Source organism: Acomys russatus, chromosome 5, assembly GCF_903995435.1.
Source record: "Acomys russatus chromosome 5, mAcoRus1.1, whole genome shotgun sequence".
In the NCBI taxonomy this organism is placed as follows: domain Eukaryota; kingdom Metazoa; phylum Chordata; class Mammalia; order Rodentia; family Muridae; genus Acomys; species Acomys russatus.
The window spans coordinates 10,127,207-10,142,028 of record NC_067141.1 but is presented as its reverse complement, the minus strand read 5'-3'; the positions used below and the strand labels follow the sequence as shown (position 1 = coordinate 10,142,028).

At 44.2% G+C, this 14,822-nt stretch overlaps 1 protein-coding gene across 1 annotated transcript in view; it reads right to left on the bottom strand.

Moving 5' to 3' along the window:
* Wdr11 (WD repeat domain 11) overlaps window positions 1–2,242 on the bottom strand; it is a 42,123-nt gene extending 39,881 nt beyond the window's left edge. Inside the window, exons 1-2 of the mRNA XM_051145404.1 lie at window positions 2,056–2,242; window positions 1,019–1,130 (exon numbers count right to left, since the gene is read on the bottom strand). Coding sequence (XP_051001361.1) covers window positions 1,019–1,130; window positions 2,056–2,141 — 198 coding nt within the window. The 5' untranslated portion in view covers window positions 2,142–2,242. The remainder of the gene's footprint in view (window positions 1–1,018; window positions 1,131–2,055) is intronic.
* Between the last annotated feature and the right edge of the window lie 12,580 nt (window positions 2,243–14,822).

Sequence of the window (14,822 nt, the reverse complement as noted above, 5' to 3'; positions counted from 1 at the left end):
ATAGCAACAGAAATCCTAACTTAAGCAGGCCGAAATGTGCCCAAATATAAACATCGACATACACATGCACACACAGTACATACAAACATGCCAAATATATTAAAAATATAAAAATACAGCTTGGCCTGTTGGTGCATGAGTAAATCCTGAAACTTGGAGGCTCAGGCAGAAGGACTCCAGGCTCAAGGCAAGCCTGAGCAATGCAGCAGCACCCTCTCTTAAAATGTTTTAAAATTTATTTATTTACTTTACACCCCCAACCCCTCCCTCTTCTCCTCCCAATTATACCTTCCCACCTTCTTCCCTCACTCCCCCTCCCCTTCTCCTTAGAAAAGGGGAGCCCCCCCCCCCATTATCCACCCTGGCACATCCAGTTACATCAAGACTAAGCGCATCCTCTTCCATAGAGGCTAGACAAGGCAGCCCAGCTAGGGGCAAGTGATCTAAAAGCAGGCAACCAAGTCCATGTCAGAGACAGCCCCTGCTCCACTGGGTAGGGGACCAACATGAAGACCAAGCTGCCCATCAGTTACGTATGTGTCAGGAGCCTAGGTTCAGTCCGCGCATGGTCTTTGGTTGGTGCTTCAGTCTCTGTGAGCCCCTGTAGGTCTAAGGTTAGCTGACTCCGTTGGTCTTCTTGCGGAGTTCTTGTGCCCTCCAGGGCTTGCCATGCACACTACCACTGAGCCACATACCTAGCTCTTATTTTACTTGGTTAAAATTTTGAGACAGGGAGTCCTGTATAAAAGCTAGGTATGACACTCATGTATGCATACTGTCTGCACGCAGGTACATGGACCGAATTTTTATTATATGCAGTTTGCAAATGTGAACTCACTTACTTGCACTTAACCATGCCTTCTGGGTTGACATTACTTCATGTGTGCCTAAATGCTAGGCAACCGTAAATAACTGTGTCTAAAGGCAGCTTGACGTGTATACCTATGACTCAATGAGACCTGATGATGTATTAAACTTGAGGCAGACTGTTCTGGAACTGATGTGCTACTTGACTTACCTTAACGATATCAGCTTTATGTTTTTCTAGAACTTGCAGAGTTTGGGCAGTATTGGAATCGATCACTACCACAAGCGAATGACATCCATAAGCAATTAAACCTTGCCAGCCCCTGGCAAAACAACAGTGTTAAAGCGTAAATATAAAAAAAAAAGCAACTTTCCGCCTGCCTATCATAAACGACTCTGGTTAATATTGCCACTATTAGTAGTATTACTTGTGATATTATTCCATTCATATAAAGCCCTAAGTTTATAAATATTTGAAACTCATTTTCACTCAGATGAACGGTTCTAATAAGAGCTTTGATGTGCATGCCAATCTGTCCTATTTTTGCATGCACAGGCTTTGTCTTATTCAGTGTCAACTTTAAAAATAATAAAAAAAAAACAAATAAACAAACAGAATCCACAATGTGCCAAGGAGAGTGACGAGTCTTAAGTCTTTCACAACCAGATTAAATAAGTAAATAAACACAAGAGGTTTCCAGCCTCCAAAGCAACATTCCCAGCGCCACAACAGCTATAGAATTTGAATTCGTATTCCCAGAATTTCAATTCGTTCCCAGAACTCGGGTCTTATTTTACTGTGCAAAGAAAGCGGGCCGTGGAGAGGGATGCGCTTCATAGATGCCAGGAAAGACAGAGGTGGGAACAGGTGACTGACGGGACAGAGTCCGGGGCACTGTTGAAAAGAGGTCTATGAGGAAGTATGAAAAAGTCAGGACCAGAAAGTGGAAAGGAGACAGAGTGGAAGCCCTCCCAGGTCCAGGTTGGGAAAAGAGGAAATGGGGGCAGTAAAGGAATGAGATGCGGAGAAAAGGACACAGGAAAGAAACTTGGGTTTGCACCGAGGAACTGCCCACTCGGGGCATTTGGGACTTATATGACGACAAAAATGTCTCAGCTAAAAGAAACTCTGCGAACTGTGAAAGAAGGCCAGCCGCAGTGTAGGAGAGGGAGACCGGAAGCCCAATGTTCTTCCCCGTGCCCTCGTGAACTGCCGCCCAGGCCGGCGGCCGGAAGCGCTGCCCTCACCAGTCCACCGCCGCCTTGTTGTGCGCGTTGAGCGCCCCGGTGAGGGTGCGCGCCGACACCTTGAAGTTCACATTGTAGGGTAACATCGCGGCGGCACTGCGGCCCTCCCCACCGGCAGGCAGGAAACGACACGCGCAGCTCTTCCGTTCCAAAGTCCGGGTGGCCGCGTCTGCGCCGCTGACAGGTTCCGTGGGATTCCCAGGTTCCTCCTTCCAAGAGTCCGTCGTCTCTCCAGGAACTTGGACTTCTTGGTTCCTCCCACGGCAGAGTTCCGAGACTCAAATGAGTCCCATGCTCTGTTTCCATTGGAGCTACTCACCGGAGACCGGTTCTGCTACTAGTCTCATTTGCTTTCTTTCTTTTGGGAGAAACGTTGCTGAAATCGAGGAAACAAAATAAAGTTCCAGCTTGCCTTCCTGCCTTTGGTTTGTTAGTTTAGGGCAACTACCATTGCCAGGCGCTGTTTGTTGTAGACATGAAGACAGTGTCTTTGTTACCATAAAGTGTATGGAGAATAACTGGGCACTGTACAGCTCTCACTTCAAAAGGAGTAAGTTTTTAAGGTAACAGAACAACAACGACGACGACGACAACACATCTGGTCGGTGGGTTAGGGCAAATCAGGGAAATCTGCTATAGGCTTCAGATGCCGCTAGGACATACGGGTAGTGTCATTGTGCCCATCTTACCATTCTTGGGAAACTACTTTCTCAAAGATAATGTCAAACGTCTTAATTGTTAAAGCCAGTGAAACCTCTGGCTCTTAACTGACTTCTTGCAATTGTCCTCTTGCTCCTTTTGTTATTTCTACTAATACCCTCGGGGTCCCCAGAGAATCCTGTAACTGCAGATCTTATGTGTATCAATCTCTTATCAAAAACCACGAATTTCTTGAACTTCTCAAACATGGATTGTTAATTGGCTCCCCAAATACATTTCCCTTCTTAGGAATAGAACAACAGTGTATGTCTGAGCAGAAAGCTAGTCCGTTAAGTGAGTTTATCTTGCAGCTTCCCTTGTAACTAGAACAGGCCACTGAAATAGAAAAGAAAGTTCCTCTAATAGATGCTGAAAGGTAAATTTCTGTGCTGATCCTGTGTGAACACTGGACGCCATTTCAGTGTTCAAACTCACACAGTTGCTGTCTTCAAATGTATCTGCGTCATAGATGCGAGCAATACATGTTTATGGGACTATATTGCAGAGGAACAAACAGACTCCATTAGTCTAAGAACACTTCTCAGAAAGGAACCAAGGCCCACATTTCCTGTTTCCTTCCTTTCCAGAGTCTAATACCCAATTGACCCTCAGTAAGTGACCTCAGTAAGTGATGGGCGCCCACTACGTGTTAGGTCAAACAGGCACAAGGTCACAATCAGGAATAGTGCAGAAGCTCACAGAAGAGGTGGGCACCAAATCATCATATCTTCCGTGCTCATGTTAAGAAAAAGGCTCTTGAAGGAAGATACTAATTAACTTCAGTTTCTGTGTCACCTTAAGGAGATGAATGATGAATATTCACAGCAAGGGCTAGCTGCAGTTGGGACAGCACTAGCAGCTGTCCCATCATGCAATTACATATGCTTGTAGGCTTTTAAGGCCTCTTTGCATCATTTTTCTTGGACCTTTGTGGAAGACATTGGGCAGTTGATCTCTTATGACTTGATATCATGATCTCTCAAGCCTGATGATGTGCAGTCAGGGCATCCTGCCACTGCTAAATCATTTGTATTTCTAGAATAGAACATGTTTTCTCTTTTGTTCTGCATTCGCGTGGATTTCTGATATCTACTGTGGGTGCACAGGAAGCGGGAGGAAGTGGTGAGGAGAAGGATAATGTATAGCTAAACAAATTATTTCTTAGATCAGACTTCAAAAGTCAGAGACAGTAAGATTTTGAAAGGTTTGAACATGGAACCAGTAGCATGGCTGCCCTGCATGCAGGTGCTTGCCACTAAACCTGGCAACCCAAGTTCGATCCCCAAGACCCATGTGGCTGGATGAGACAATTGATTTCTGAACAGTGTTCTCTGTCCTCCACACAAGCACCATCACACCAGTGTGCATGCACACGCGTGCACACACACGCGTGTGCACACACACGCGGGTACACACACACTAAATGAAATGAAAATAAAATTTAAATTTAAACATAGATGAAAATATAGAAGTAAACTAATCATTTACTACTGAGCATTCGTAGCTGCTTATGATAACAAACCCTTTATTTCTCATTTGCTATGCTCTCATCACAAGACTATTATTACAGGACTCTTGTATGTGTCAAAGTCAAGGCTCACAGAGGGCCTCTAGTGATGCAGTTGCTAGGAATCACTAGGTGATTATCGAAATTCATGCATCACCTGTGGACTGCACAGCATCACCTTCTGAGTGACCATCCACTCCTCGGCCTGGATGGACTGAATGCAGCTTGCCTGGGAATCATGAGACTTAGAACAGCTGCAGCTTAATTGAGAGAAAAAACTCAGGAGTCCCAAAATTCATGCATTTCAGCAGGGCGGGCATTGGTATATTCCAAGTTTTGTAATAATAATCAATTTTAGAATATTTCATCACTTCCAGAATAAACCCCATACATATTAGCATTCGTTGACTGTTTATTTTCTTTTTTTTTTTTCCCCATACTCCCATCCTCACCTCAACCCCAAGAAAACACACATCTATAGATTTGATGATTCTGGTCAGTTAGTGTAAATGCTACCAGATCACTTGTGGTAGTCTGTCCCTAGCTGCTTCTGCTTATACAACATTTTCAGTTTTGTCCATGTTTTGTCTATCTGCATGTTATTCATTTTTACTGCTGGATACTATTTTGTTTTGTGGCTATACCACCTTTCATTTAGCCATTCCAGTGAACAAGCATTTGTTTTCTACCACCCCCTAGTTCTGAATGCTAAAACATTGCTATAAAAGGTTCTCTGCATGCTTTTGTGTGAATTTATGTTTTCCTATCCCTTAAGGATGTATTGAAATTAAACGTCTGGCTCATATGAAAACTCAGTATTTCATGTCTGGTGAACTGTGCTATTGTTTTATAGAGTCAAGGCATGTGTGAGCAATGTAAGGATTATCTTTATATGTCTACTCACTAATGTTTATTTTCTATTTTTTAATGATAGCTATCCTGGCTACTATGATTTGCATAAGTAACTCCCAAAGGACCACGTGTTAAAGGCTTGGTTTCCCCCACTTTTGGAGGAAGGGCCCATTGGGAGGTTTTTGGTCATTAGGAGGAGTGCTGGTGTCCTTGAAGGGAATTGCAGGACCCTGGTCTGTTCCTCTTTATTTTTCTTGTCCCAGCCATGAAGTGAAAAATTCTGACATGTTACCCCTCACTGCTACCATGATGCACCACCTCACAGTAGGCTCAAAGGCAATGGAGGAAGCCAGGCATGGACTAGAAGCTCCGAGATACTTCCTTTAGAGGCTGAGAGCCTCAGGCGCTTGTTACAGATTTGGAAATCTGACTACACACTAGTGAGGTGAAGAAGGCATTCAGGCTGAAGTTCTGGTTTGCATCTTCTCAGTGACTAAAGACGTTGAGTGTCTTTTGACAGCTGATTAGCCATTTGTATATACTTCTAAAAATACCCCAGTGGGATGTTTGAGCTCACTTTGTCTTTTCACTCTCGATCTATAAGTATTCTTTGTTTATTATAAATCAAAGTTCCTTTTCATTTACATAAGATTTCAATAAAAAATACTCTCATTCTATAGGTGGCCATGTGGACCTTGAATCACTTGGCTAAGCAAATGTTCCCAGCAACGTCAAAGGCTGTAGTCAAAAGGACTTGAGTGTGGCCCCAACACCAATGTTGGTTGGCTCACAACCACCTGTAACTTTAGCTCCCAGGGATGTGACACCCTCTTCTGGACTCTCGAGCTCCTGTTCTCACACCTGGACATACCCTCACAGAGACACATACAGTAAACCGTAGAAAGTAATAAAATGAAGCCAAGGCAAATTTTGTGGATTTTTCTTTTGTTATACTTTACTATATATGTAGATTTCGTCTGTGTTTTATTTCTATTCACTGAAATTAGATAAAACGAGCAACTCCTGGCACCCTGTGGATAGTCCTGTTCGATGCCTGCACCTGTGAAATGCCACATATCTTCACATATCTTCAAGAGACTCTTGGAACGTTAGTTCTAACTAAAACAGGTGTTCGCTGCAATTTTGAGAAGCATCTTTAACCCCATTAAACTCCTGTGGTGCTTTGAATGAGATGCCCCCACCACCATTTTGAGCATTAGAAATATTTGGCTATCTGTTGGTAATGTTGATGAGTAGATTTAGGGGGTCTGGCCTTGCTGGAGAAAGTGTGTCACTGGGGACAGGTTTTGAGGATGTAAAGACTCACACCATTTCAAGTTTGTTTCTTCTGCTTTCTGCTTGTGGTTTGAGATGTGAGCTCTCACACGTCCTACCATCATGCCTGCTGCTACAATTCCCTGCCCTGATGCACACTTATACCTCTGGAACCGGGAGCCCAGAGAAACTCTTTCTTCTATAAGTTGCCTTGATCAAAGTATTTTATCACAGGCATAGAAAACATGCTAATGCAACTCTCCTTTCTTCTTCTGTTATTGTGACAGGTCTAATTTAAGCATTAAATTAGATCATATTTTACAAAGTCTTAATGTAACTCTTAGCTTCCTATAATACCCTGTTTATTTACTGATAGACATAAAATAAGGCCTTCCGTCATCAGCGATAGCACTGGTCTAAGACATCCTTTTAGTGAAGAAAGACCTTTCTTTTTAAAGATATGGCTTGCAAGAAAAGAATTTATAAGAATTTGAGTAAAAATGGAGTTGAGTTTGCTCGTGAGCTACCAAGACACAAACACCACTCCAGACAGCTTTTAAAAAGGAAGGCTGTCTGTCCTCACAGTGACCACAGGGATGGTGTTTGGGAAATCATTGCTCTATAAAGACAATTAAATTACCTCCTCCTGCTCCTCCTCCTCCTCTTCCTCCTCCTCCTCCTCTTCCTCCTCCTCCTCCTCTTCCTCCTCTCCTTACCTTCTCCTCCCACAGGCTGGCTTAGAACTCACTATGTAGCTACAGGCTGGCTTCTAACTAATATCAGTTGTCCTGCCATAGCCTCTTTCTAAGTGCTGGGATTACAGGCACTAACCATTATACCCAGCTGCTAACTGCCTTTTCTAAAGGTCAGGCCGTTCTCACACAACCAAGAACATACCAGCTGGAACTTGAACTGCCAGAGTGGCCCCACCTGTGCCCCTGCTAGAGCCCTGGGCAGGGATAGTTAGCCTGACAGTCCCATCCCGCAGACTCCAGTAGGATGCTGAGGGTGTTCTGACACTGGCTGCAAGGAGAATTCTGAGAGGAGAGAGATGCTCAATTCAGCACGGAGCGGACTCTGTCTGCTCCTAGGGCCTCACTCATCTGCACTTCTTTGCCCTTGTTTTTATTCAGAACTTTCTTCTGGTTCTTGACTCGCCCAGTTTTAAGATCAAAATGCACCCAGTCACTTATTGTACTCATTAGGTGGGTCCCCTTTATCTGTTAACATTTAAGCTGGCAGGTCCCTAATTGTTTAGGCAAAAGCATGTGTCTTGTAAGTGCTGCAAATCACCAGGGTCGTTGTCTGGATGAAGACTCGGCCTTAAGAAGGTCCAGTGTTTTGCCCAAGCCATGTATCCAGCCCAAACTGAGACAAACCAACCAGGTCTTCTCACTCTAAATCCAGAGCTCCGTCCAGAATAGACAGCTGCTGCGTGTGAGGTTAGCCGTGCGGTGGGACTGGTGTCCGGGTGATGCGCAGATAGGCAGGAAGGGACTTTGTGCAACTAAAGGAACATGGGCCACAAAGCCAGTGGCACATGGAGGACTAAACTGCCAACTTCAACCTGACTTCAGCTTGTAACAGTCTGTGCGACAGACAAGCCTCACTCTATTTTGGCTACCTTCAGTATTTACTTCTTTTTTCACATCTGTACACATCACAGTAGGACTGACTTGTCAAATGAAATCTATTTTAATCAGTCTGTTGTGAACAGACTGGAAGAAGAGCTTTCCTGGCCAGTGTTGGACTGGAGCTGGGACTCAGACCGCCCTGATCTATACAGACAACCTTTTGAAATATAAGGAACAATATGGCTCAGGAGTATGCATGACTGTGTGAAGTGTGTGTGTGTGTGTGTGTGTGTGTGTGTGTGTGTGTGTGTGTGCGCATGTGTGTGTGTATGGGACTGAACCCAGGGAATTGTCTAGATATGGGGCAAATCCTCTATTTGAGATAATAAACATCTCTGAGATTTTTTGGTTGGCTTTTTGGAGGAAGCACTCCTCTGTAGCCCAGACTACTCTGGAATTCACTATCCTCCTGCCTCTCTCTCTCTCCAGTGATAGGATTATAGCTACCATGCTAAGCTCTAAGGATTATTTTAAAATGGAAAAATATGTCCATAATTTTCATTTGCCAAGTTATCTATATTTCCCCAGTTACTGTATAGCTAAAGATATATTTTTATAATATACATCTTGTTAATATTTTTCGTTCAACATTCAGTCACAATCACATTTATCATAAGTCATAATTGGAATGATTTGATGATTTTTAAAGATTTATTTTCTTGTTATGTATATGTGTGTACTCAGTGGCATCAGGGGCCAGAAAAGGGCATCAATTCCCTGGACCTAGACCTCACAGTTGTGGGCTGCCACGTGAGCGGTGGGAAAGGAATGCCGGCCCTCTGTCAGAACAGCCAATGCTCTCAATCACTGACCCGTACCTCTCCAGCCCTCAACTAGCTTTTTGTTTTACAGTTAATTTTGTTCTAAATTTAAAATAAGTAAATGTTCAAAGTGCAAAAGATCTCAGAAATGAATGAACACACGAAGTTGTTCTTTTAGGTGTCTGTATATCTTTAGAAATATACACACAGTGCTTCTATGAAATCAAGGAAATATTTATCACTTTTTACTCTTTTACCTTAGTATTTTGATGTAACCATTCCTAAGCTTCTTTTATTATATATTCATGCTCTATCTTTCTATTACAGAGATACAGTGTTTTTACTGGGAAGATGCATGGCTGTCACTGATGAAAGGTCAGACTATCACTTCACTCCACAGTGTTCTGTGTGATAATACTCTTGACAACGGGGAAGGTGCCAATTACAGAAAATAAAGGAAAGGGGCCTTCTGGGGGGTCTGGGTGGTTCCCAACCAGGAGCAGAGCCAGGTACCAGGCCCTGGAGGCATTTCCTTCCTCTCTCTGCCTGTCTTTCCCACCTGTTCTCTCCCCACAGTGTGATTCTCTCACAGAATCTACCCACAATATATTGGAGCCTTTAGGGGACCCGATACTCCAGCCACACTCTGTCTTCCCTGGTCCCTTGCTGCTACGCTTAAGCTTGACATCTGGGTGACTCCCTGACTCCCCACCAGCCTCAAGTGTCTGTCTCCTAACACAGGGGCAGGTGACTGCCCAGTACACCAATTACTAAGAATTTGGCTCCGACTGTTTAAAGATGCTCTTTTGAGGTAAAGTGAATTTTCCAGGAGTTCCCAGCCAAATGAATGAATGGAGTGGTGCCCGAACATGCCATGTGCCAAGTTTCCTATGTTTGTTTCATTAATGCAGAGAGTTTCAACAGGAAATAGAGAGTGAAAACAGTAATTAACTTCCCACATTCAAAGAAGAATTTAGCAGTTATGAAAATTAATTCTGCATGAGAATCAGACTTAAATCTTCCTTGTCTTTTTTTTTTTTTTTTTTAGGCGGAATGCTACTAAGATTCTTGCATCATGGTAGAAAAGAACACCTACAAAACTAGATGGTTTGAGTAAGAATACTATTTACTGAGAAGCAGTGTGATAAGTGCGATTTTTTAATTGTGATTGTATGTTACATACATAACATATTTATGTACTATAGATATATATTTTATGTGTGCATTTAGGTAAAAGCCACAAATAGGAATCACAAAAAAATATATATTAGTAAAAAAAAAAATCACAAGTGTGAGTCACAAACCCAAAAGCTTATCTTCAGATGAAGTGTTTTAGTTTCTCCTGTAACTTGTTGTGCTGGAAAGACTAAGTGGTCTCCTTTCACGCCCTGCTGTTCCTAGCTTGGCTTCCCACACTAGCTGACTGCTCTTTGGCGGCTCAGAAGTGGAGGGTGGGAGTCACTGCCTAGAGCCCCAGAATAGGCCAAAAGAATGGCCCCTGGTGAAGACACTTAAGCTGCCCATGGCTGAGGAAGCTGTCCTTGCTCTTCTGTGCTTGGCTCTCTGAGCGGTTGTTTCGCGGCAGCCTGCTCCCATCAGAGGCTATCGGGATGGCAGGCTTTGATCTGGGTTCATTAACCCACAGCGCCTGGTAGTAAGTGTCTTACTTAGCATACGTTTTGGTGGTTTGGGGGCGGTGATAATTAGGCAGCCTCAGTTTTTACGCTGTGAGGGGATTGCCTGTCCCTGAGCAGTACCCGCTCTTCTATACCAGAGTTTCAGGAGCAGACGGCATTTCTCTCATCTCTGAAAACGGCGGGGACTCCTAGGATCTGCTCAAATTTGTCTCTTGAGCACCGCCCTTCTCCTTTACCCCATTCATCCTCACCCTCGTCACACATGTTCACGGGGCATCTACTGGGTGTAACACTTCAGAGTCATCTATGGTTCACGTGCCCGACAGGTTTCGATGAGGACATACCCAAAGAGCAGACAACTATAAAGGTTGGCATAGTAAGCCTGTGCTTACGCAAAGTGACACCCCTTTCGCCAATGAAATCGGTCAACAATGGGAAGACTGGGGGTTTGAACAGGAATTGAAGAGAGATGAACTCTAACTAAAGGTCAGGGCCCCATCGCTCCTAAGCTGGACACTGGCCAATGCTGGCCCATCACTCCAGAACATTCGTTTTTCAATGCTGATCTCACCCCACATCACTGGTCCCTATTTCACAGTAGCTACCATAAAGGCATTCTGACTATCTCACTCCTTCAAGGCAGTAGGTCCCAGGCAGAAGCACCTGCAGGGCTGGGGCTTGGGTACGTGTGTGGCATTTCCACAACACAGAAAACGTGCTTGGATTCTGGTCAGTAAAAAAAAAAGTGAAAGCAGTATTATGGTATGTTCCCTTGGATGTCCATAAATGGTGCTTTCTCTTTATACTTCCAACTAATTAATTCCTCCTAAGAGTTTCACTTTTCTCATGCCACAAGATGTAATAATAGCCTGGCCTAGGAGAGGCTCATCAAAATCCACCAGCTGTTGGGTTGAGCCATGTGAAAGTGCTATTTCTTTGCACAAAAAAAAAAAAAAAAAAGTGGTTGAACATCACCCTTTCCATATGATTCTACCCAACAGTGGACCCAGCCCCAGGTCTTCTCATCTATTAAATTCAGAGCATGGCAGGATAGTGGCTTACAAAGACCAGTGCTGACATGGGCACTCTTTTTACTACCACTAGGCTGGAAGTTTCTAGAACAGAGATAATGCTGTGTGGGCTACAGTGCAGCCAGCAAGTCACGGAGCACAAAGACACTGGCAAAACCAATCCAGGGTGAGCAGAAAAAAGCAAAACCAAACCTGGAAAATAGAGCCTATCTCTGTGAGGGAGAACCTTTGCCCACCATGATGGGAAGAGTCTGGCTAAGCTACTACCAGTAGGACTTAGGTTTCTTTGCTGTATGATCAAATTGGATAACCAAGTATGACATTGCCAAGGTCATTTTTAAGCACATGTATGTCGCACAGTGCATGTAGCCTCTGCTTCACAGACAAGACCTGGAACGGCTCAGAAAGGAGGGCCACTAACATCATCTGAAAGGAATTTTATCTTCTTTTCAGCCTCCATCATTGAGAATCTTTATCTCGATTTGGTATCTTTTGATAAGAAATCTCATGACTCAGATTGGGAGTCCAGCCATGGAGGTGCCTACATTCTTGGCCCCTGATCCTCCTCTGACCTCATTTTAGGATTTCTCAGCAGACTACTATTTTTCTCCCAGATTCTAGCAAGAAATGGCCTTCAGCAGACTGACAGGAGCCTCCGAGGAAAGCAGATTTGAACTTCTATTGGCCATCACTGAGCTTCCTCCCCCATCTGTCTGAGCAATTCTTCTATCAGTCTCTCAGAAATTGTCTGAAGAAAGAGGTCTCCTGGGAGACCTTCCTTGATATCTGTTGGACTTGGGCTTTTCCTGAAGCAGTTACCGAGCCAGGGTTGAGAATTCCAACTGTTTTGTCAGAAATATTAAGAAAGTAGATCCGGATTAGACAGAGGCAGGTGTTGAACTATCCTACAGACCTGGGGTGTTAGTTCATTCTCTCACTGCTGTGACAAGATGCCAGGAAAAAGCACCTTAAAGAAGGATTTGCTTTGGTTCATAGTTTGAGGTGATCTAGTCTATTGTGGTAGGGGAAGGGACGCTGATAAGCACTCAAGGCAGCTGGCCACAGTGCATCCACAATCCAGAAGCAGAGGGAGAGAGAGAGAGAGAGAGAGAGAGAGAGAGAGAGAGAGAGAGAGAGAGAGAGAGAGAGAGAGAGAGAGAGAGAGAAAGCCTGGTGTTTAGTTCACTTTCTCCTTTTTATACTGCTTGGGACACCAGCCAATAGACTCTTCATCCTGACATTTGGGAGGCTGGCGGAGAGGATTCTTAGCTCAATTAAACTTCTCTAGAACTGTGTTCACAGATACATCCAGAGTTCTGTCTCCTAGGTGATTCAAGCTAGAGGTTGCCATGGGGATCCAGGTAACCGGGAATCAAACCAAATTAAAAAGCCACAAAACAAATGAGAAGAGATCATTCCATCCCCTAGTCTCTTAGCATTGTTCACATATATGTGTGTGTATTATTTGTGTGTGTGTGTGTGTGTGCATGTGTGTACGTGCATACTGTGTGTTCTGTGTTTGTACACTCCAACACATACTATTGGAGAAGGGAAGTTGATTTGGGGACAACTTTTGTGAGCCAGTCGTTAAAGCCCCAAGCTTTACACCTGCCATCTCACTGAACTCTCATTGTGCAGAGAAGGGATGATCACCCAGTGCCTAAGGTGGACAGAGAAGCTCTGGGCAGGAAAGTTGACTTGACTAACAATGCCTATGGAGTCTTCTCATCAGGTGATCCGCTTACCAACCCTGCTGCACAGTTCGCACTCCAAGGAGAGACTGGGGTCCCTTCAGTTGTTCTGAATAAAGAGCGATTCAGCTTCCGGAGATGGCTGTCTGCTTTCTTTTATGTCCACTTTGCCTCCATCGGTCCAACCCAGTCTAAACCAGAGAGAAAAAGAATGCATTTATTCTCTTCACAGGCCACAGAGTTAATTTCTCTCATGTCATCGTATAGCAAAGCTGACAGCCCTGATAAAATAAGCCTTCTTCCCTTTCCCATACCCCCAAAGCAGCCATATCTTATAATCCTAAGTCCTAAACTACTCATTAAAATAAAAAACCACTCAGAGTATTTGTGTGTATTGGCTCTCTCCTGCTGTGATAAAGACTGTGACCAAAAGCAATGTGGTGAGGAAAGAGTTTATTTGGCTTCTAGGTCCATTTCATAGTTCGTCACTAAAGGAAGCCAAGGCAGGAACTAAGTCAAGCTGGACAGGAACCTAGAGACAGGAACCAAAGCTGAGGTCATAAATGGATGCTGCTTACTGACTTGTTTCTCATGGCTTGTTCAGCTTGCTTTCTTATAGATCCCAGGAATGCCTGCCCACAGGGTGGGGGAGGGTACCACCCACAGTAAACTGGGCCCTTCCATGTCAGTCATGAATCAAGGAAGTTCCCCCTACAAACTTGCCTACAGGCAATTTTGTTAAGGCAATTCCTTTTTCAACATTTCCTCTTCCCGGATGACTCTAGCTTGTGACAGGTTGACATAAAGCTAAGCACCACAGTGCTGTTGAGGACTGGGTTGTGAAGATGGATTTGTGCTCTGAGTGTCAGAGCCCATCTTACACTTTCTCAGCATCCATCTATGTGGAGGGAGGCATTTCCAGCCCTCTTTCTGCAGATACAGACAGTATGGTCACTTGGCCCGCAGTGACCTGGAGCTCCCAGGACATAAACAAGAAAACAGGCTCTGGGATCCTAGGACTCAAAGACAGCCTCTGTGTCATGGACAGGGTGAGTCCCTTGGGAAGGCCCACGTCCAGACTTCACATCCATGGAAGGCTCTTTTATGAAGCATCCTTCTCAGTATAGTTCTGGACTCTGTTCAGAACCGTAAATGGCTGGAGTTTTTCCTTAGGAGATTGCCAGTCTGGCTGGGATAATAGCTTTACCCAAGCAATGTTAGAAAATTTATTGCTGCTTTATTATTATCGCTTCAAAGTCTTGTGTAAGAAGAATTTGCAGAAAGATTCCAAGTCTCTTTATGCAGAAAAAACAAGAGCTGGCTCAAAAACGGGCCATCAAAAATTACTAACTTAGAACTAGCGGGAAATTCGTTCTGATGAGGAAGTAAACAACCGAAGCCATAACTGAGGCTAATTATAGAAATTGAGGAAGAGCCAACACTGTGGTTACTGGCGTTTAACACCGCACAGCCCTTGCTGCCCCCAGTGATTTATATAAGAACTCTTTTCAGTGTTAACAACCTGAGATGTCAGGTCCCACCGTTCTTCTCCCTTTACAGATGAGGAACCTAATGCACAGATGCTCACTCACGGTCACACAGTGGGCTGTGCAGCCTCAGCTGCCTATTGACCTGTGGATTGCCTGCTTTTGGTAAGAAGGTCCCATGTATCTCAGGTGA